Consider the following 20582-nt stretch of genomic DNA (forward strand, 5'->3'; position numbering starts at 1 on the left):
AGTGCGCACACATACACACACTTACTTACGATTCGTCTGCAAATAACATTACCTTTTTTTCTGCTAATTGCATTAAACTGCTTTGCTGGAGATGTGGCAAAACAGTGCACGTGCTACATGCTATGTTTGCATGGGGCAACTGTGTGTGTGGGTGTGCATGCGCGTCATGTACATTGGTGCCCTTAACCCTTAACCTCTGGCAGGTTGGTACGATAGCATATCACCGGGTGGAAACCTTGGCTGTCCAAAACGGTAACATTTCAGGAAATGGGGATGAAAATATCTATTTGAAAATAACTGATCTACAAGCTCACAATGTTGTCGGCTTGTAGATCAGCTATTTTTGCTACTTTCGTGAGCACTTGTATGACTTTTTTGCCTTTTTATTTGAATTTATTTGGTACAGTAATGTTTGGACAGGAAAGGGGGAGAGAGATGGAGGGGGAAGACATGCGGCAAAGGCTGACGGGCTCGGGACTCGAACCCGCGGCACGCCGTCAGGCTGGATTACCGGCCTAGGTGCCTGGACCGCTCAGCCGCGGCCCAGGCCACGTGTGACACTCTCACGTACAATGAAGTAGGGCATTCATTTATGGAGGAAAAACGCAAAACGTTGAAATATGGAAAACCGTGATTTCTGCCCGACAGCAGCATATGTAGAGTCGACAGCTAGCTCTGCTATGCACACTTAAAGATGGGAGTTGGAAGTTGGAACCAGATGAAAGGGGGTGTGTAGGTGTGCGCGTGTGTGTGTGTGTGTGTGTGTGTGTGTGTGTGTGTGTGTGTGTGTGTGTGTGTGTGTGCGCGTGCGTGCTAGTGACACACTAATGGTGCGGCCAGAGACACCGGGGAAAGGGGGCTCCAAAGCAGATGTCAGGGGGCGACTGGAATGAAAATGAAAAAAAAAAAGAACTGATGAAAAGAATGGACAGAGACAGACAGACAGACAGACAGACAGAAAAAGACAGAGGGAGACAGATAAATACCATCCATGGTTCCCCTTTGCCCTCTTTTCCTCTCTCGGTCTCAGTCTCTGTCTCTCTCTCTCTCGGTCTCAGTCTCTGTCTCTCTCTCTCTCTCGGTCTCAGTCTCTGTCTCTCTCTCTCTCGGTCTCAGTCTCGGTCTCTTTCTCTCTCGGTCTCAGTCTCTCTCTCTTTCTCTCTCGGTCTCAGTCTCTGTCTCTCTCTCTCTCGGTCTCAGTCTCTGTCTCTCTCTCTCGGTCTCAGTCTCTGTCTCTCTCTCTCGGTCTCAGTCTCTGTCTCTCTCTCTCTCGGTCTCAGTCTCTGTCTCTCTCTCTCTCTCGGTCTCAGTCTCTGTCTCTCTCTCTCTCTCGGTCTCAGTCTCTGTCTCTCTCTCTCTCGGTCTCAGTCTCTGTCTCTCTCTCTCTCTCGGTCTCAGTCTCTGTCTCTCTCTCTCTCGGTCTCAGTCTCTGTCTCTCTCTCTCTCTCGGTCTCAGTCTCTGTCTCTCTCTCTCTCTCGGTCTCAGTCTCGGTCTCTCTCTCTCGGTCTCAGTCTCAGTCTCGGTCTCTCTCTCTCTCTCGGTCTCAGTCTCGGTCTCTCTCTCTCGGTCTCTCTCTGTCTCTCACCCGACCAGTGAATGTTAATGGCTATTCTGCCTCTCTCCGTCAGTCCGACCCCCCCCCCCCCCCCCTCCCCATAGACACTGTTGCATTGTTTGTGGCCGGGGCTCCTATTCTTTCAAACTTAATTACCTTCTTGCCTTTTGTATAACATCAGTGCTGCTGGAAGTTTTTTTTTTTCTTTCTTTTTTTTTCTTTTTTTTGCACCGTGGTAGCGGAGGTCGTCACACATTCTTTGACGGTATGCTCCCTTAATCTGGGAGGGAGGGAGGGAGGGAGGGGGCATTGCGAGAGAGGGGGGTGAGAGAAAAGGGGGACACGGCAAGTCGTGTTTTTTTTTTTGTGCCGGTTTCTAAGGTGGTTAGTGTGTGTGTGTGTGTGTGCGTGTGTTTGTGTGTGCGACTGTGCGCACACATACACTCACACATGCACGGTATAATAGTCAGGGCATAGGCTGCCCTTTGTTTGTGCGGTTCATTTCCAATCAACCCTAATTAACTAGAGAGTGTTTCCAGATTGCCGGCAAAAGAAAAATCCCCCGTTTTTTTCTCTCTCTCTCTCTCTCTCTCTCTCTCTCTCCTTGCTGTTTTGAGTTCGAGGAAAGGGGAGGGTAGAACGAAGTGAAGGCATTAACTATGTAGATTGGCTCAGCCCTTTGATGCTGGAAAAATCTTTAGCAGAGGGGCTGTAAGTGGTGGCTGCGACCCAGCATGTCTCACTGTTTATTTTTGTGTTTCGGTTTCAGGCCGGCTTAAAACATCACTCCCTTATAAGAGAGAGAGAGAGAAATCTTGAATTCAATCAAAGTCCTGTTCATTCCGTTTGACGCTTTGACGCAAATGTGTGCTGGTAGGCTATAAGTACAGCACTTCTGTTGATAGGCTATAGAATTCGGTTCAATCCTTTCAGAGTTCAGTTTGAAACCATTGATGTCACCTGACCTCAAATGGAGACCCTAATAGTCTTTAAGCCGTTGAGTACAGACTGGAGGGTCAGACCTCACTGACTAGCCATGAAGCCTATAGGATTGGAGCCGTAATGTGATCCTAGATCAGATTTTGTGACCTATCGTTACCATGGCTGATGCTTCTCATGTTACTCGTTAAGAGTTAAAAGCATGCATCCATCCATAACCTGGACTGATACCCTCTTTTGCAATTTAGGCATTTAGCAGATGCAGAGTGACAATAAGCAAGGTAAACGCAGAGAGACGGTGTAGTGCCTCAGTAAACGATAGGATACCAGGTAAACGAACCTAGCATCTGACTAAATGGCATGCTATCTACTCCTTTCTGTGTGGAGTTTGCATGTTCTCCCCATGTCCCCCTAGGCCCAGGGTATAGGCACCTTCACAAAAAACATGCTGTCTCTAAAACTGCCTCCCCCTGGCCAGCCGAGGCGCCTGATGGAGGGGAAAGGAACTGGTTGGGAATAACATGTTCCTTCCACGTGCTACTCCCAACCAGGGAAACTCTCCCCTGTCAGGTGAAAAGAAACAGCTTGGACTCCTCATGCAGTGAAGGAAGTATGAGGTCAGTCCGTTGCTCTCTCCATGTTGGCAGAGAGAGTGTAGCGCCCAGGATTACATTAGACAATTGACACTAAATAACATCGTGGTCAAGAAAAACAAGCCATTTTCTGAGCATTTATTGCATTACAAGTCTGAGCCAACCGGCGTTATGCTGACCTTGGATCATATCCGGTTGCTTTGTGTTGTACACCTGGACATTTCTGGGATTTGCATATCCGACCACTTTTTCTTTGTTTCCTCTTGATGCTTGTCATCTCAAATGTCGCCCTATATCTCCTATATTACCCAGGTTATTTTTCCTCGAACAATGAAATATCAGGTACAGGTACCTTGGGGGCATTTGAGTGTAATGTTACCAGAGCAACCAATGAGACCAATTTACTTGTCATCGACTTCAGGGGTTGGTTCTCGCATACCTGCTCAAGGGGGAGGGTGGGGGGTGGGGGGTGAGGATCCTTCTCCACTTCTGTCTTCTCTCTCTTTCTCACTCTCTCACTCCCCTGCTCTTTCTTCTTTCTCTCTCTCTCTCTCTGTCTCTCTCGGGCGCAGTTTTTGATTTTGATTCGCTAAAAGGCATCTTTGTGGCGGAGAAGGTAATTTGTCGAACAAGATTCCTGTGCTAAATGGAGTGGCTGGCTTCGCTTTAGGTGTCTGGGACCGCGCCTCGGCCTGTAATGATAAGGTGTCGTTTGGGTAATGAAGGCCCTCGCTCGCCCGGGAGACGCGAGAGAGGAGAGGGGATAGAGGGATGGATAGGCAGGCAGACGGAGGGGGGGGGGGGAGCAGGGCAGCTACTGCATCTAGTGTCTAATATTACACCTCCGGGCGACGCACACACACAGGCAAGAAACCTTTTGTGAAGTCAAAAAGCAGAGGAGGAGGCGAAAAACACTTGGTCACGCCAGCGCCATTGCACGCACGCACGTACAAAGTACTCACTCCTTCTCCTATCCATCAACCCCCCTCATCCTTTTTGCAGTTGTCTCCCCCCCCCCCCCCCCCCCCGTACTTTCAACAGAGAGCATTAAGCCTCTTCTGTGATTATGTGTTGTGAGTGTGTGTGTGTTTGTGTGTGTGTGTGTGTGTGTGTGTTCTTTGATGGCAACCAAGGCTCCTCTCTCACATTGTGCAGGAGATAATTCCCCCTCCTCCTTGATCTCCCTGTTTTTTTTCCCACTTCTTTCTTTCTTTCCATCCCTCGGTTTCTGCATGGCAACAAATAAACAGGCCTAATTAGAGCTGAGGAGGCCCATTCAGGACGCTGACAGTGGGAGATGGATGCCGGGGCTTTTCACGGCGCCCTTCACCTTTGTCTTTGGCTAACACTGGCTGACATTTTGATAGAGGGTTTGGTGTTGGGCAGAGTGGCCTCATGCCGGGAGAGGGATGACCTTCATGGAGACCTTGGTGGAAGGGATGGACACACACCCATGGTCTCACGCTGGTCTTTCTGACTTTGTTGTTTGACTCTGGGGCTATGCCGCGCGAGACGCTTTGAAGACGCAATCTGGAATTTATCCGATCCGCTGAAAGTTTGGATATGGAGTTTGGGACGTGCAGATGTAAAAAGTGAAACATAAAAGCTAAAGCCATTTTTAGCCGATTTCTAGACGTTTTTATTTATTTTTAGTGTTCAAATGTGTAGAGGCATTGTAAATGTGCGTGAAGCTTTAAATATCCAAAACATTTGGTGTCACACTGCAATTACAAGTTTAGATTTGGGCTTCCACCTGCTCTGACTATCCTGCTGGCCTAAACAACTTAACCCATTTTGACCTTCTAAAAATGTCTTCTACATCCTGACAGTTTTCTGAAAAAGCTATGTTTCTATGTCAGTCGTTCTTCGATTTTTCAAAAATTGCTAAAGCATAACATAATGCTAACACCAAAAGGGGTTCCCGCCCAAAATGGGTTAAAGGCATGGTATGTAACTTTGCCCTGTTTACCTGACAAAACAATACAAGTGTTGTTTTGACCCATCATTTCCAGCAGTTATCAGCCACTGGACTAGTGTGGTGGTGTTCTCTGCAGAAACACACTGCCCTCTCACTGTATTTTGTTTCTTTAGCTAGACAGGGATTTTTGGGCAACCAAATACAAACACCCCAACGATACCTATACTGTATATACAAATAAAAACAAGAAATTATGACATATAGTGATATTTGTCAGGTGAAAGAAGCGCTGGTTTCTTTATTTTGTAACGCACGCTCCTCTCAACCGGCCGGTCTCAATCATAACATTACGTTACATAACATTGGGTGTCTCTAAAGATTTCTGTTACCTGTTTCCTGGTCATGTGACCTGACTCAACCAATACATGACAGCAGTGTGTGTGGCAGCCAATCAGGACTAGGTCCTCAGTATGACTAGGTCTTCTACATTTCATGAGCTTTCATTAGTTTTCACCTGACAAAAGATCTTGGATTTAATATATCATTCATGAATTGAAGTCCTTGGATGTAGTCTCATTTATTATATGTTGATGTAATTCTACACAAGTGTGTTAAACATGTTGAAAATCACAGTCCTGTGCGCAATATTTATGTTGTTGTTGCTAGTTATGCGTTGAAACTCTACACGATAGAAGTGGAGCCCTATATGGCAGTGTTCTTTCAAATGAACCCTTACAGGTTGAGAGTGTGCAAAACACCTCTCTGGTAACTCTTGACAGTGTGGCACCAAATGGACCCTTGCAGGTCCATTGGCACACACACTCAGAGTTATGGGGGTCCTTGAAATTAAATATAAGTTTGAGAACCACTTCTCTATGGGAGGAACGGCTAACCTCCCCATTAGAGAGTGTACTCTTTGTGAAACAGAAGTGGGGGATTTGACCAGACCAGACTGTCTGAAAACTCTCGGTGTAAATAGATAATGTACTCTGTTTGGCCAACTTTGGCTCTCGGGACGACAATGTTCCTATTCGTTGTTTTTTTATTATTACCGTTTCCCCTTTTGTGCTGTTTGCACTTCTGTGTGTATACTGTAAGCACTTTAACAAAAGCTGGAGTTAGAGAGAGAGAGAGAGAGTAGATTAGAAGAATAGATGAACGTGAAGATGGGGGGGAGGGGGAGGGGGGGGGGGGGGGAGCTTTTGAATGCCCCTTTCAGGAGCTTCTGAAAAGCATATGGAGAGAAAGAGAGATGGTTGAGATTGAGGGGAACCGGAAAAACAATGCGCCACAGACTGAGTCTGTCAGAACTGTGCAGAGAGAACTAGCAGTGTCCCAAGCGGAGGCATTCCTCTGCTATTATTCACCTCTCACAGGATCAGATCTGCCACTTTAATCACCTTGGTCTGTGTCTGTCTCTGTGTGTGTGCGTGCGGGTCTTTACATTTGTGTGTGTGTGCGTGCAGGGGGGGACATGCTTAATTAAAAAACAGAGGTAGGAGCGACTGAGGCCTTCGCCTTTGTTCTTTGTGAAAAGAAGGGAACTGTTTCTGACGGTGGAAAAACCTGGGCTTCATTGTGAGTCTCACTCTCTCTCTCTCCCGCTCTCTCTCCCTCTCTCTCTCTCTCTCTCTCTCCCGCTCTCTCTCTCTCTCTTTCTCTCTCTCTCTCTCTCTCTCTCACTCTCCCAATGAAAGAAAGGGAGTGCGGTTGGTTAGCAGTGCGAAGGAGGCCAGTGGGAGAGAGACAGGTGAATGCGAGAGAGAAAGAGAGAGAGAGAGACCGACCGTGTGACAGGGAGGGCACTGACTGAGCACAGCGGTAACATGATCTGCCTAAAAAAAAAACTAAACACTGTGCTCTGCTGCACTGAAATTATGTCCTGATAATGTAGCAAAAACAAACGCCAGCAAACGGAATAAATACTTTGTCTAAATACTTTGTTGTCTGGAGCATTTATTTGTCCTACAAAGAAAACACACAGTTTTGCCTTTAAAAATAAAATGGGGGATGAATCACTTGATCACTCGTGACTCTTAGCGTCCAGCAATCGCTGACATCCTGTATTAAAGTTAATGCTAACACATGCTAAATGGATTAGGATGACTTCAAACATGTCCGTCCGGTTCTTTTTGGCTAAACTAAGCTAAGGATATTGCGCGCTAATGAGAGCCAATGATGAGGCTCGTGGTGTTTTTCAAATGGCCGTAGGGACAGGTGAATGGTGAATCGCTGAATGGTTAGAGAGCCCGCATGGGAAGCCAAAAAGTCCCAGGTTCGGTTCCACGCCTCGGCAATGTGCCGAAGTGTCCCTGAGCAAGACCCCAGTGACGGTCAGAAAAAGCTCCAACTCGGGTCTTGCTTTTCGGTTGATCTTGTCAGAAGGCGCAGGCGACTAGACTTTTAGATTGGTTAGTTGAATAATATGACTTTGAATGAATGAGTTACGCTCTTCTCCAATGCTCTCTAAACTATTTTCTACTCCAGGCAGGCACCAGAGTGTGCTGTCACAAAAAGCACTGGGAAGAGGAGCGGGTCTTTAGCATAGAAATTAGGCTTGGGATTCTGAACCGGAACCTCCATCACTCAGAGTGTACAAATGGAATGGGTCCATTTGGTTCCATTTGTACACTCAGAGTTACAGACCTGTAAGGGTCTATATGGTTCCATGTGTAGGCTATACTTTCAGAGTTACAGACCTGTAAGGATCCATTTGAAAGAAATCATGACAGCGAGCATCAGCCTATAACAACAGTCCTTCGGGCACAAATATTTGGAATGTACGCCGGCGTACACACACTCTGCTACCCTCTCTGTGTACAACCAGGCGGAATGATGATGCAGCAACATTCATACAGGCTAGCGTAGCGTCACTGTCGGGCCTAAACCTTGTATGTGGGTCAGTGACGTGACACCCCTAAAAAAGTGTTTTTTAAAAACCTTTAAATAACAGGAATAAAAATCATTTACTTTTTTTCTACTCACTCTCATCTTTATGGAAACATATTTTGTTTTTAGATATTTTATTGGAATCAGAATTTATTCAGCATTTTGTTGTACTTGTGCCTAAAATCATCATATGGTGTGACATGACAATAATTGTTTATAAAATGAAAATGGAGTACACCTTTCTTAAGTTACTCACTTTATCAAAGTCCTTTATCATAACTAACCTGTAATCCACTATAGTGTTGTGAAAATTTCTTAAATCTGTATATTATTTTCGTAATCAACACTCAATGTGAGGCCCATGTTGTCGGTCTTTCAACATATTTTGTATTTATTGTGACACAACTTTCTCTAAAATTACACAAATATTTGTGACTCTTCCTGATACTATTTGCTATGTAATCCATGAACATTAATGGTTTCATCATTAATAAAGGTATGATTTTTTCACTATTTGGAACGTCACACCAAATGATTTAGTGTCACACCGTATGATCATATCTTCATTTCTCAAAGCAAACTGTGTTTTAACCTACCTATTAGTGAGTACTGAACTTTACAGATTGATTAAACAATTACTCAGGAAAAACAGCAACAGGAAAATTGCTTTAACATTGAATAACATGCAAATGACTTAATAAAACAAAATTAAACACATTTTATTGTGGATAGTTGCAGATTTTAGGTGAAGCTGTTTAAAACAAATGTTTAAATGGACAAAAGAAACATGGGTCTTTGTTATTTATTGTTATATCTGTAGGAAAATACAGTTTGCATCATATGGTGTGACAAAAAAGTCATATGGCGTGACAGGCAGACAGTCACACCATTATGATATAGTGTCACACCATATTATGTTTTCTGCACTTAACATAACCTTGAGGCTACTAGCTACACATTAGCATGCTAACAACATGCTAGCTATAACAAAGCAACATATATTTACATGTAATTATGACCAAAAAATCTAATAACTTTAGCTTTTTTAATGAAAAAGGTGTCACACCCACAGACACTCGGATGAGTCGCATTGGTCAGCGTTCCAACAAGATCGTATTTCATGGAAATGTTAAAATGATAATTCACCACAGACACCTGTCATGCTATTGTAATGCAAGTGCTGAGCAGCCTTACTGAAGAAGGACCTCTCTATCCCAATGGGTGTCCAAACAATTGCCTGTTGAAATTTCCCAAAATGGTGTCACACAATATGATTTTGGTTTGGGGGACAACATCTTTTTGATCAGAAATTACTGAAAACATTATGCTTGGACTTTGAAAAGATTAGGCTCACAAATAAACATCTATATTATATTTATGGAATTTTTAAAAGAATTTTAGCATTTTTTCCCCTTAGTTTTATTCAAGTTCCTACTTTGAGAAACAGGGCCAGGACAGTCGCACCATATGAGTTTTGCTATGTTTGGTTGAAAATTCTGAAGAAATGAGGAATGAAATGTTTTAATCTTGAGTATGTTCACATGAAGCATAATGTCCTGCACAATATTCAGAAGGTTTTTGACAAATATATATTTTATTTATACGCGTTTGACACTGAGGACAGCAAAGGACAGCATGTCACGTCACCCACCCATGTCCAAAACTGTAAATATTCTGGAAAAAGTTTAAAGTGCCTGTGTTCAAATGTAGTTATTATGTAGTCACAAGCTCTTGTTAATACTTTTCATTGGTTATATATTTAACACACTTAGGCAACAATTTCACGTACATTTTAAAATAGCTGATCTACAACTCACAATGTGTTACATCGCAACACATTGTGAGCTTGTAGAGCAGCTATTTTTTGCTACTTTTTGTGAGACATACTTTAGTAAGATGAAGCGAAAACATAACAAGTTTAAACTCTATGGAGATATGAGGTTTCTGCCCCACAGAAGGGCCTAGTGGCTTGCAGTGTACATGTAAACAACTGCTAGCCTGTTAGCATGGAGGTGATATGTCAGTGCCAAGTGCTTAACAACACGTTGGCTTATCCACAACAAGACATAATTCTGTACTTAAAGTGTTAGGAGATGCATAATTCATATACTGCAGAGTTTTATGTCCGAGCTACAGTTCAACATGGTGGATGTGGCGCACCCGACGGAATAAGCAGGAAAAAGACAGTCACAACTGTAGTAAATCCTGTCGAATTGTTGTGTCGCATTAGCTCTCAAACCTGACTGTTTTGCACAAGCGCTGGAAAGGAAAGGGGTGAAAAATATGTATATTGTTGTTCTTGGGTGGAAATCTTGCATCTCCTCCATATTTAAACTTTCAATATTTTGTTCCGGAAATGAACACCCTGGTTCAACTATTTTGTTGTTTTTTAAATGGTAATAAAAAAAGAAATTGTTTTGGTCATACAATGTTTCCATCCGGCAGCGACAATATGGCTGGCTGTAGGAATGGGATGCATTACTGTTGGCCCCACGAATGGATAATTTATGGGCAGAAAGCAGAAGCAAGTTAAGTCTACATGTAGGAAGCTCTTCAGTGCGTTTATTTCCCCCTCCCAGCACTGTCGATGTGTTTTATTGTCTTATTTTGTGTTGAACCGAAGCGAAAAACCCAAGTTTTAAAATGACAAATCAATGTAACACCCAGTAATTCATGTAGATAGATAGGCAGGCAGGCAGGCAGGCAGGCAGACAGACAGACAGACAGACAGACAGACAGACAGACAGACGCAACGACAGTTCTTCATGTAGAGAGACCGGCAGAGAGAGCGTGAGACAGTTCTCCATGTAGACAGGCAGGCAGTCAGAGAGAGAGAGAGAGAGAGACAGACAACCAGACAGGGTGTATTATAAGTACCATGCATTCTTGCGGCGTTACATACACACATTCTGAATGCTACCCAATCCTTTCTTGTTTTTAGGACATGTAGCTAATTGCTGCTAATTTCCGTGCTTGTTCCAAGCATGAATTAACATGTAGATGACGTGTGTGTTAAGACAAGAGGTTTATTTTCAGCTTCGGTATCAGAAGAACGTATGCTTCAGATAATGTTTTATGACCTTGTATCTCCACATTTCAACTTCTTACGTTCTTTTCCCGCAACTTAGTGCCCTACTTTGCATCAAGACTGTCAAGCAAAAGTAGTGAAAATAACCAATCTACAAGCCGAGAACGCGTTGCGATGTGTTGTGGGCTTCTAGATTCTTCTATTTTCACCATTTCTGAACATGTTTTGTTCCATTTTCAGAAAAGTAACGGGTTTGGACATAAAAGGTTTCCACCCGACAGCGACGATATGTAATTACAAGTGTTTGTTTTAACCTGTTTGGAGTATATACCACATGGGTGGGGCTCGACCGCGTCAAGATATTTCCACTGAGTTTTCAGACAGTCGCCCCGACCAAACGTACTCGAAAAAGAGAAAATGCTAGAGTGGCTTAAATTTCCACCATTCGTTGCTCGACTTTATTCTAGTCTGCATGCGGTATAGATAGACGCCACCCATTTGGCACAATCTATGGTGTAAAACAAACCATCACCAAGTATACCACGGGTACCAATGTTATATAAACCCCCAGATCTGTGTGGAAGAGTCATTGTGGTGTTTGCTTAAAGAATCATTGTCTGTCACTGCCACGTTCCAAATGATAATCATTCAAAATTCATTTTCTACTCTTTTTGTGATTTGTGATTTCTATTCGTTTAATTTATTCTGCCTTTAATCTCGCCGATTTAGCGCATCTGACACAGATAGAGAACATTCTCTCGTCTGTATTATTATTATTATTTTAATCTATCACTAGTCCCCCCATGGAATCATCTCTGGTTTATCTCAGATTAGACTTGATTATGCCGTGCGTGCACACACACACACACACACACACACACACACACACACACACACACACACACACACACACACACACACACACACACACACACACACACACACAGACATTTTGATTTCATTCCTAACGCTTTTACTGTCCATCCCAGAGCTTTGTTTAGCCTTGGATTGTTGCAGATTAATCCTCTAATTGCTTTTGTAACTCCGTAGTGAGAGAGCGAGTGAGAGGGAGAGAATTAAGCAGCAGGTGGAAAGGGTTAAAGGTTGACACACGATGGGCTCTTTAAAATCCTTCCTTCCAGTGCCAGCTCATTTTCACGCAAACTTCATCACCGCTATTCCAATCTTTTGCCTCAATTACAATTAAATAACGGATATCTTTTTTAAGGGATTGTGAAGTTTTTGTAATTTTTCTTAATTTTTGTATTTTTTTAGCTCAATTTTAACATTCAGTAGATTTTCTGTGGTCTGGGGTTTTCTGGCTCAAACAAGTGCTCTGACTTTCCTGCTGACTGTGATGTCACAGCCTGCAAATGCCATATATGACAATGGGATTTGCCAGCAGATGTCAATGTTGTCACTGTTTTGCCTGTTTTCATTGCAGCTCAAAAAGGCTTCACAGACACAGAAAAAAATCCCAGACCACAGAAAATCCACTGAATGTTCAAAGTTCTGTTTTTTGGGTGTAATTGAGGTCATTAAACCTAAAAGAAAAACGAAAAATAAATGAAAAATGAATGTCATGAAACCTTTAAAAAAGTGAAAATGGCAGTATGTCCGTACGCCATCATTGCACAAAGCAAAAACTAAGCATAATACAGGGTTAAATGGTTCGTCAGACTAATCAATTTAGTCAATTTAAAACAATGTATTTGACTGTTTTTGTGTCGATTAACAAAAAACAATATATATATATATATATATATATATATATATATATAAGAATACTCGGTTATTTGGTTATTCGATTAACCTACATGAGCAGGATTAAGTCGGTTAGTGGTTCTACTTCTGAATCTCAGTTTTGATATGCGTTTGGTTCATTGCATTGGTTAATTGCATAGCCCCTAACGCAAACCGTCTGAAACGACACTGATGTTCTTGCTAAGCAAGAGAAAGGAGAGCAAATATAATTATGAAAACTTCATTATGTTCCTCCTGCTTTCTTTGTCCTTTTTTCCCCCCTCAATCACTTTCACGGTTCTCGTTCTGTTTGGTGTTTGTGAAAATGACATCTCTTTGATTACGAAATGAAATGATTGACTGGTAGGAGGGCCATGTAGTTCTCTAGCACATTTCTGTGTGTGTGTGTGTGCGTGTGTGTGTGTGTGTGTGTGTGTGTGTGTGTGTGTGTGCGTGCGTGTGCGTGTGCGTGCGTGTGTGTGTGAGCGTGTGAGCGTGCTCTCCAAGAGATTGAAGTAGTGAAGGGGTTGAGAGATGGGCAGCAACCCAGGATTGATAACATCTCACTGGTATTCCAAACATCATTCCTCATGGCAGCTTGCCCTCTCTCTCTCTCTCTCTCTCTCTCTCTCCCTCTCTCTCTCTCTCTCTCTCACACACATTTTATTTAATTATTTTCTGAAAATGCACTCATTCTCTGAAGGTGCACCCGGTTTCTTGAATAGAATTTGTGATCTGCAAACATCATTCTTTTTAGCAAGACTTGAACCAGTTGAACCCCAGCATCCAAATTTTGGTGGGAACATCAGCCAAAAATAGCCTTAAATATCGGCTATTTTTGTCGAAGAGATTTGGTGTAGACAGAAAAAAGCATACAGGACAGGTACATAGCCAACTGGGGGTCCAGTTCACTAAGTCTATAGTATAGGGTTTAACTGTTTAAGCATACGCATATATTTTATTACCTTCCTTGTATTTACACCGTTTGCTGAATTACACCTTTGGTGATATCAGTGGGTTAATCGCTGCTAGTCCACGCAACTCCTCCTGAGCTGAAACAACAGGTCCAAATAGGTTCACCCAAAACACACAAGTCCACCTTTGCCCTTCAAACAACCCACGCTACCTTGACAGCAGCGGCATTAGCGATAGCGGCCATGCTTCTGTGTGTTCGATGATGTTGTGCAGAAACCTTGTATGTCCAAAACGGCTCCCATTTTGTTATTATTTAAAAATAAACATTGTGACGGGTTGCGGGACAGTTAACCCATTTTGACCTGAGATCAGATTCTAAAAATGTATTTTTGAAAATGACAGTTTTCTGAAAAAGCTATGTTTCTATGTCAGTGGTTCTTCGATTTTTCAAAAATAGCAGACCTGCTATTTTTCAATAGCTAAAGCATAACATAATGCTAACACCAAAAGGGGTTCCCGCCCAAAATGGGTTAAAAGGTTAACGGGAATGTGTGTCACTAGCCGTTTATAACTCAATATCCCAGATTAATCGGAATTAAGCCTTTTTTTTTCATAAAATGTGAACTGCATATAAATGGAATAAATCACTAGGATATATAATCTACGATTTTTCCTCATACACTATTTTACAATATCTAATAAAACAAATTGAAGAGAAGAAAACAACATACAGGATTAGACATAGATCTAATACCAATGAATACATGTTTTAGACCCCATTTGAACTACCCACACATAGGACTGCGACTTTATTTAGTGATATGACGCCAACATGTAGTGTTGGCCCTCACCTTAAGCCATTTTGGGCGGGAACCCCTTTTGGTGTTAGCATTATGTTATGCTTTAGCTATTGAAAAATATCAGATCTACAAGCTCATAGCGCGCCACCGAGTGGCGCGCTACGAGCTTGTAGGTCTGCTATTTTTGAAAAATCGAAGGTCGACTGACATAGAAACATAGCTTTTTCAGAAAACTGTCAGGATGTAGAAGACATTTTTAGAATCTGATCTCAGGTCAAAGTGGGTTAAGGAAACCAAACAAAGTGGACTCTACAGCAGAGGTGCACCTGCTGCCAGCCTTCTCATTTCACAGCGCTGAGGTCTTTTACAACCGTTTCTGGCAATAACCCTTTTAAACGGTGCAACAGTGGCATAAAGTTAACTTAACCCATTTAGACCTGAGGCCGATTCAAAAAAAAAAAAAGGCTTCCAAATCCAAACAGTTTTCTGAAAAACCTTATGTTTCTATGTCAGTGGTGCTCAACCATTTTTAATGTCAAGGACCCCCAGAATCATCTGTATTTGGCCACAGACCGGCTTTTTACTCTGCTACAATTATTTAACCGCTTTTGTTACTAGTTACATTGCACATTTAGATTATGAATAAATAATCACATAATTCACTATTAATGAAAATGTATTCATCTTTCCAAATAAGTCTATCTGTGAGATGGTAGATCAGGTATTTCCAAATATAAAATAGGGCTCTCAAGTGGTTAATGATCAATAATTATAGTCCAATAACATGACAAATAAATCGGCTAATATCTTTGTACCTTTTTACTTTTAACCCATTCTGTACGGGAACCCCTTTTGGTGTTTTAACTATTGAAAAATAGCAGATCTACAAGCTCATAGCGCGCTACGAGCTTGTAGGTCTGCTATTTTTGAAAAATCGTGAAAATGCGGCACAAATCTTTGAACATATATTCTTTCAGAAGACTTATTTATTTATTTCGACGTCAGGCCTAAATGGGTTAAAATAGTAGTATTTGTAAACTGTGGTATTGCTACTTTTACCGAAGCACTCCACAACTAGCTGCCTTTGTTGTTACCAAGGGTCTTCTCACTCTGGGGTCAGCAGGGGGAAGATTTTAGAGAAAACTTTTGTCCAAAGATGAGTTTTTATTAATTCTGTGGGGGCGGTTGAACCGGCTGAGTCTGTCAGCTTTAAGACAAAGACCTGAGTGGGAGCTTTTCTCTCTCTCTCTCTCTGCCAGTATGATATTGGATTTCTCCCTCTCTCTTCAAAAGTTGTCATGGCACTGGCCTGCTTATCTCCTCAGCGGTGCGCGATTGCAAACAGACACGGAAAGGTAGACAATAGTCCTGTGTTATTTGATTGCATTAAAGTTACAGCTTAGGAATTTGTGTGTGTGTGTGTGTGTGTGTGTGAGTGAGGGAGACAGCCTGATTGGTATGAGGGTTTCGCGAGACGTGTGTGTGTGTGTGTGTGTGTTTCGGAGATGGGGGTGTGTTTTCTTTTTATATGGATTTAAAGTTCACAGCCACCATGACTGATTTCACTCATTTGGAATCCATAGAAGCCAGCATGTCTTCTATGGAAGCTTCTATTGAAGCTACAAGCTTGTAGATCAGCTATTTTCTGTTATTAGTTCTATTAAGATTAGAAATCACACCCGTGTGAAGTGAGTCTTATCATTGTACATCATCATCATTTTGCTCAGAAACATGACGTAAATTCTCCATTCATTGTCAATGGCATTTAATGTTGGTGTCGGGACAAAAATCTACACTTTAGCGCCCCTCAGAAAGTATTTGAAGTGGTCAAATTAGCGATAGAATAAATGATCTAATGATCTCGGACGATTCGTAATAAGCAATGGTTAAAGCCTTCAATCTGAAATGTCTTCATTAATCCATTTTGGGCGGGAACCCCTTTTGGTAGCTATTGAAAAATAGCAGATCTACAAGCTCATAGCGCGCCACCGAGTGGCGCGCTACGAGCTTGTAGGTCTGCTATTTTTGAAAAATCGAAGAACGACGAAAACTGTCAGGATGTAGAAAACATTTTTAGAATCTGATCTCAGGTCAGAATGGGTTAACTGTGTTGGCTGTATGTATAGAACAGCAAGAACACAGCGTTAGAACCATTATACCTAAACATCATCATAGCTCTACAGACTTGTGCTCATTGTTTAGGGCACGGAGCACTAGTGTGGGGGAGGCTCCTTTCATGCTCTTTCACTAAACACAGATTAGAACTTGGTCTGACAAAATGCTTCAATCACGATATTTTATGTTATTTTATTACATGTTTCTTCACAAGTTCATTATTACTGCATATAAGTTCATAGAGCCAGACCCATAATGTATATGGGTTTGGGCGATATATGGGTATTTGATCAGATTGGTAGGTATCAGTAATTATGCAGGCGTGTGTTGAGTTGAAGAGAAGACTTCCGCACACTCGACTTACTTAACGGCAGGTGACAAAGCAGCAAACGTGTAGGAGAAGGAGGGAGACCCAGACACTGCCACTTGCTGGTTCAAGAGCTTTTTATTTAATGTCAAGGTGCAACATTTCGGTCTTTCGACCTTCCTCAGGCCTTCCTCAGGCAGATGCCTGAGGAAGCTCAAGCCACTGGAGCTGATGTTTCGGGCTGTCAAAAGCTGTCAAAATAGTTACAAAAATAACAACCAACGTTTAACCAAGCTTTACAACGTGTTGCGACATGTCCCCAGTTATTTGGGGACCACCTTGCAATATCCTACAGGTTGTCGTGAATGGCCGTCCTAACTAAATAACTAACCTCCTGTCTTGTTTGTTTCTGTGCTTGTTCCCTCCATCCTCCTCCACGCAGGTCCCTGTTAGGCTGGATGAGATGAGAGCCCTATGTAGCCGTCGCCATGGCAACCTGTGACTCTCCCCATATGGTGTCGTCACGGCAGCAGGAACATGGTGGCCAGAAGCTGGACGCTGTTGCCGAGGACAACTCCGCCGTCGCCATGGAGACCAGTGTCGCCAACAACAACAACCGTAACGACAACAGCGCTGCGGCCGGCAGCAGCAGCAGCAGCAGCAGCAGCAACAACAACCGATCGTCTCCAGTCGCCGCCGGAGAGTCGGAGTCGAAGGTCTGTGGGGGCGAGCCCGCCGCGATCCCCTTGAGGACCGGCGCCGCTAGCCCCGCCACCAGTGCAACAACCAGCGGCCCTGCCGGCGAGCAGGGGCGGAGAGAAAGCTTTACTACCGGCAACGCCAACGGGAGCGTTGTCGGGACTTTACAAGGAGGAGCGGCGTTGGGCACGGACTGCTCCGCCCCCGCCACCTCTCCCGTGGCGCCTGCCAAGGAGATCCCCTGCAACGAATGTTCTAGGTCAGTACGACTCAACCAGTGGCCCCCAAGAGGATCTTTCTTGTGGCCCCTGGAACACATTTTACATTCCAAAGTAAAAATAAACAATTGCCTCTGTAGGCAAAGAAATAGTTGTAATGCCTTCGTTCAAACAGTTTTTTTTTTTTTTTTTACAACATTTTGTCTTAAACTCTTACAAACTAGGCAGGGCCTAGGAATCTGGGTCTCCTGTCTCCTGTTTTTCGTTCAAGTCAAAATTTGTGTCAAACCAGAAACAGTATTGTGTCAAATGTCTCAATAGAAGAGCAGGGAGACCACATTTTATTTATATTTTATATTATATATTCTGCTATACAGATTGGACAAAAATAACATAATAGAGCTTTAACCGTGAAATTTGAGTTCTGTTGTCACAGACTTGTGGCCCCCGATCTGAAGTCAACTGTTGTTTCAGTTGTGTCTCCCCCGTCTAATCCAGTCGAATGCCTCTGCTGTTCCAGGTCCTTCTCCAGTTTACAGAAGTACATGGAGCACCACTGCCCCAACGCCCGCCTGCCGAGCGCTGCGGGGGGCGGGCGCGGAGAGGACGACGAGGACGACATGCTGGCGATGGGCGCGATGGGCGGCGAGGAGCGTGACGACGCCGAGGCGAACAGCGAGATGGAGGAGGAGGACGAGGACGAGGAGGAAGAGGACAGCGACGTGGAGAACCTGTGCGGCGAGATCGTCTACCAGCCTGACGGCTCGGCCTTCATCCTGGAGGACACCAAAGAGCAGCGCGGCGCCGGCAGCCAAGGGGCGGGAGGCCTCGCTTCGGCCCTACAGTTCCGGGGCCTGTTGTCTCCCCAAGCCTTTCCCACCGCCAACGCCCAGGGGCCTGCCAGCGGCCAGAGCCCCCGGGGAGGGGGGGAGCGGGCCGCGGAGCAGCCCGCTGCACCCATGTCCTTCTACCCCCAGATCATCAACACCTTCCACATTGCCTCATCCCTGGGGAACAACAAATCCCTGGTGGCTGACCACCCCTCCTTCCCAAATACCTCAGCTGGGGGGCTGGTGGGCGCCGCCAGGCCCGTGTTGCACACTTTCCGCGTGTACGACCTCCGCCACAAGACAGACAAGGACTATCTGACGGCGGACGGCGCGGCCAAAAACTCATGTGTGTCCAAAGATGTCCCCAACAATGTGGACCTGTCCAAGTTCGAGGGCTGCGTGGCCGACGGGCGGCGCAAGCCCGTGCTGATGTGTTTCCTGTGCAAGCTGTCATTCGGCTACAGCCGCTCGTTCGTGACGCACGCCGTGCACGACCACCGCATGACCCTGAACGAGCAGGAGCAGAAGCTGCTGAGCAACAAGCACGTCTCCGCCATCATCCAGGGCATCGGCAAGGACAAAGAACCTCTTATAAGCTTTCTGGAACCAAAAAAATCCCCCAACTCCGTGTTGCCCCACTACCCCGCGCCTGCGAACTTCCTGGGGCCCGATCCCGGGCTCCGCGGCCTGTGGAACGCTTTCCACAGCGGTGGGGAGAACGCCGAATCCCTCCAGGCGGGCTTTGCCTTCCTGAAGGGCAGTGCCAGCAGCAGCAGCTCCTCCAATGACCAAACCCCCAGAACCCAACCCATGCCAAAGGCCGAGATAAACCCAAACTACAGCGGAGGAGGCACCGTCGGTGGACGCAGGACCCCTAGCGGGAGTTCTGCTGCCGCCGGTGCAGAGGTCCGCGACGGCGCAACTGACTGCAAGGGCCACGTGAGGGACGCACGCACTTTGCATCCCAACGGGCCCGACCTCGGCCAGTACGCCGCCGTCAAGCGGGAGCCCGGCGCCGCGGGAGGAGAGTGCCCGGAGCGGGACGACGACGACGACGCGTTCTCCAACGGAGGCGGCGTGGAGACGGAGGAGGAGGAGGTTGCGCGCGCCATGGGCATGAGCATGCCGATGGCGGCGAGCCAGCGGGCCGACAGCACCAGTAGCAAAGATTTCCCTCTCTTAAACCAAAGCATTTCCCCCCTGTCCAACAGCGTGCTGAAGTACAACAGCGACAGCGGCAAAGGCCTCGCCTCCTCCGCCTCCCTGGCCGCGGCGTGCGAGGAGCTGGAGCTGGAGAAGGGCCTGGCGGCGGCGGCCAGGGACCGCGAGAGCAGCAACGACTCGGCCAGCGACGCCCTGGGCGGACGCGACGACGGCTCCTCCCCGCCCCTCTCCCACCACCCCCTCGACATGATGATCATGCGTGGCAGAGACGACGAGAGCCCGGGGCCTCTGCACCACCAGCACGGCGTCAACCCCGGCACCCCGGGGACCCCCGGAACTCCGGGTCACGGCGAGGGGTCCCCTGGCAGCGGGGTGGAGTGCCCCAAGTGCGACACCGTCCTGGGGTCCTCGCGGTCCCTGGGCGGCCACATGACCATGATGCACTCGCGGAACTCCTGCAAGACGCTCAAGTGTCCCAAGTGCAACTGGCACTACAAGTACCAGCAGACACTGGACGCCCACATGAAGGAGAAGCACCCCGAGTCGGGCGGCTCGTGCGCGTACTGTCGCACGGGCCAGCCACACCCGCGCCTGGCCAGGGGAGAGAGTTATACCTGTGGATACAAGCCCTTCCGCTGTGAGGTCTGTCCAGCCACCTGCATGCTGTTCCATTCTGTGTTCTTAGATTAGACCGTAAAGCGCCACGCAGTTAGTGTCACATTACAAATGCTTCGTCAGAAGGTGTTTATCACCTGGAAAAAAGGTTTACTGAAAGGTTATCGTCTAAGCACAGGACTATCATTATCTAGGAACATATTATGGGTGTTTTGTTGATTTGGCACTGAACCATAACCTGCTACATACATTT

At 45.3% G+C, this 20582-nt stretch overlaps 1 protein-coding gene across 1 annotated transcript in view; it reads left to right on the forward strand.

Annotated features, from left to right (window-relative positions):
• zfhx4 (zinc finger homeobox 4) overlaps window positions 1–20582 on the forward strand; it is a 98973-nt gene that overhangs the window by 19661 nt on the left and 58730 nt on the right. Inside the window, exons 2-3 of the mRNA XM_079489826.1 lie at window positions 17246–17761; window positions 18241–20356. Of these exons, the coding sequence (XP_079345952.1) occupies window positions 17292–17761; window positions 18241–20356 (2586 nt within the window). The 5' untranslated portion in view covers window positions 17246–17291. The remainder of the gene's footprint in view (window positions 1–17245; window positions 17762–18240; window positions 20357–20582) is intronic.

The sequence above is a fragment of the Electrona antarctica genome (genome assembly GCF_951216825.1).
Source record: "Electrona antarctica genome assembly, chromosome: 20".
Lineage (NCBI taxonomy): Eukaryota > Metazoa > Chordata > Actinopteri > Myctophiformes > Myctophidae > Electrona > Electrona antarctica.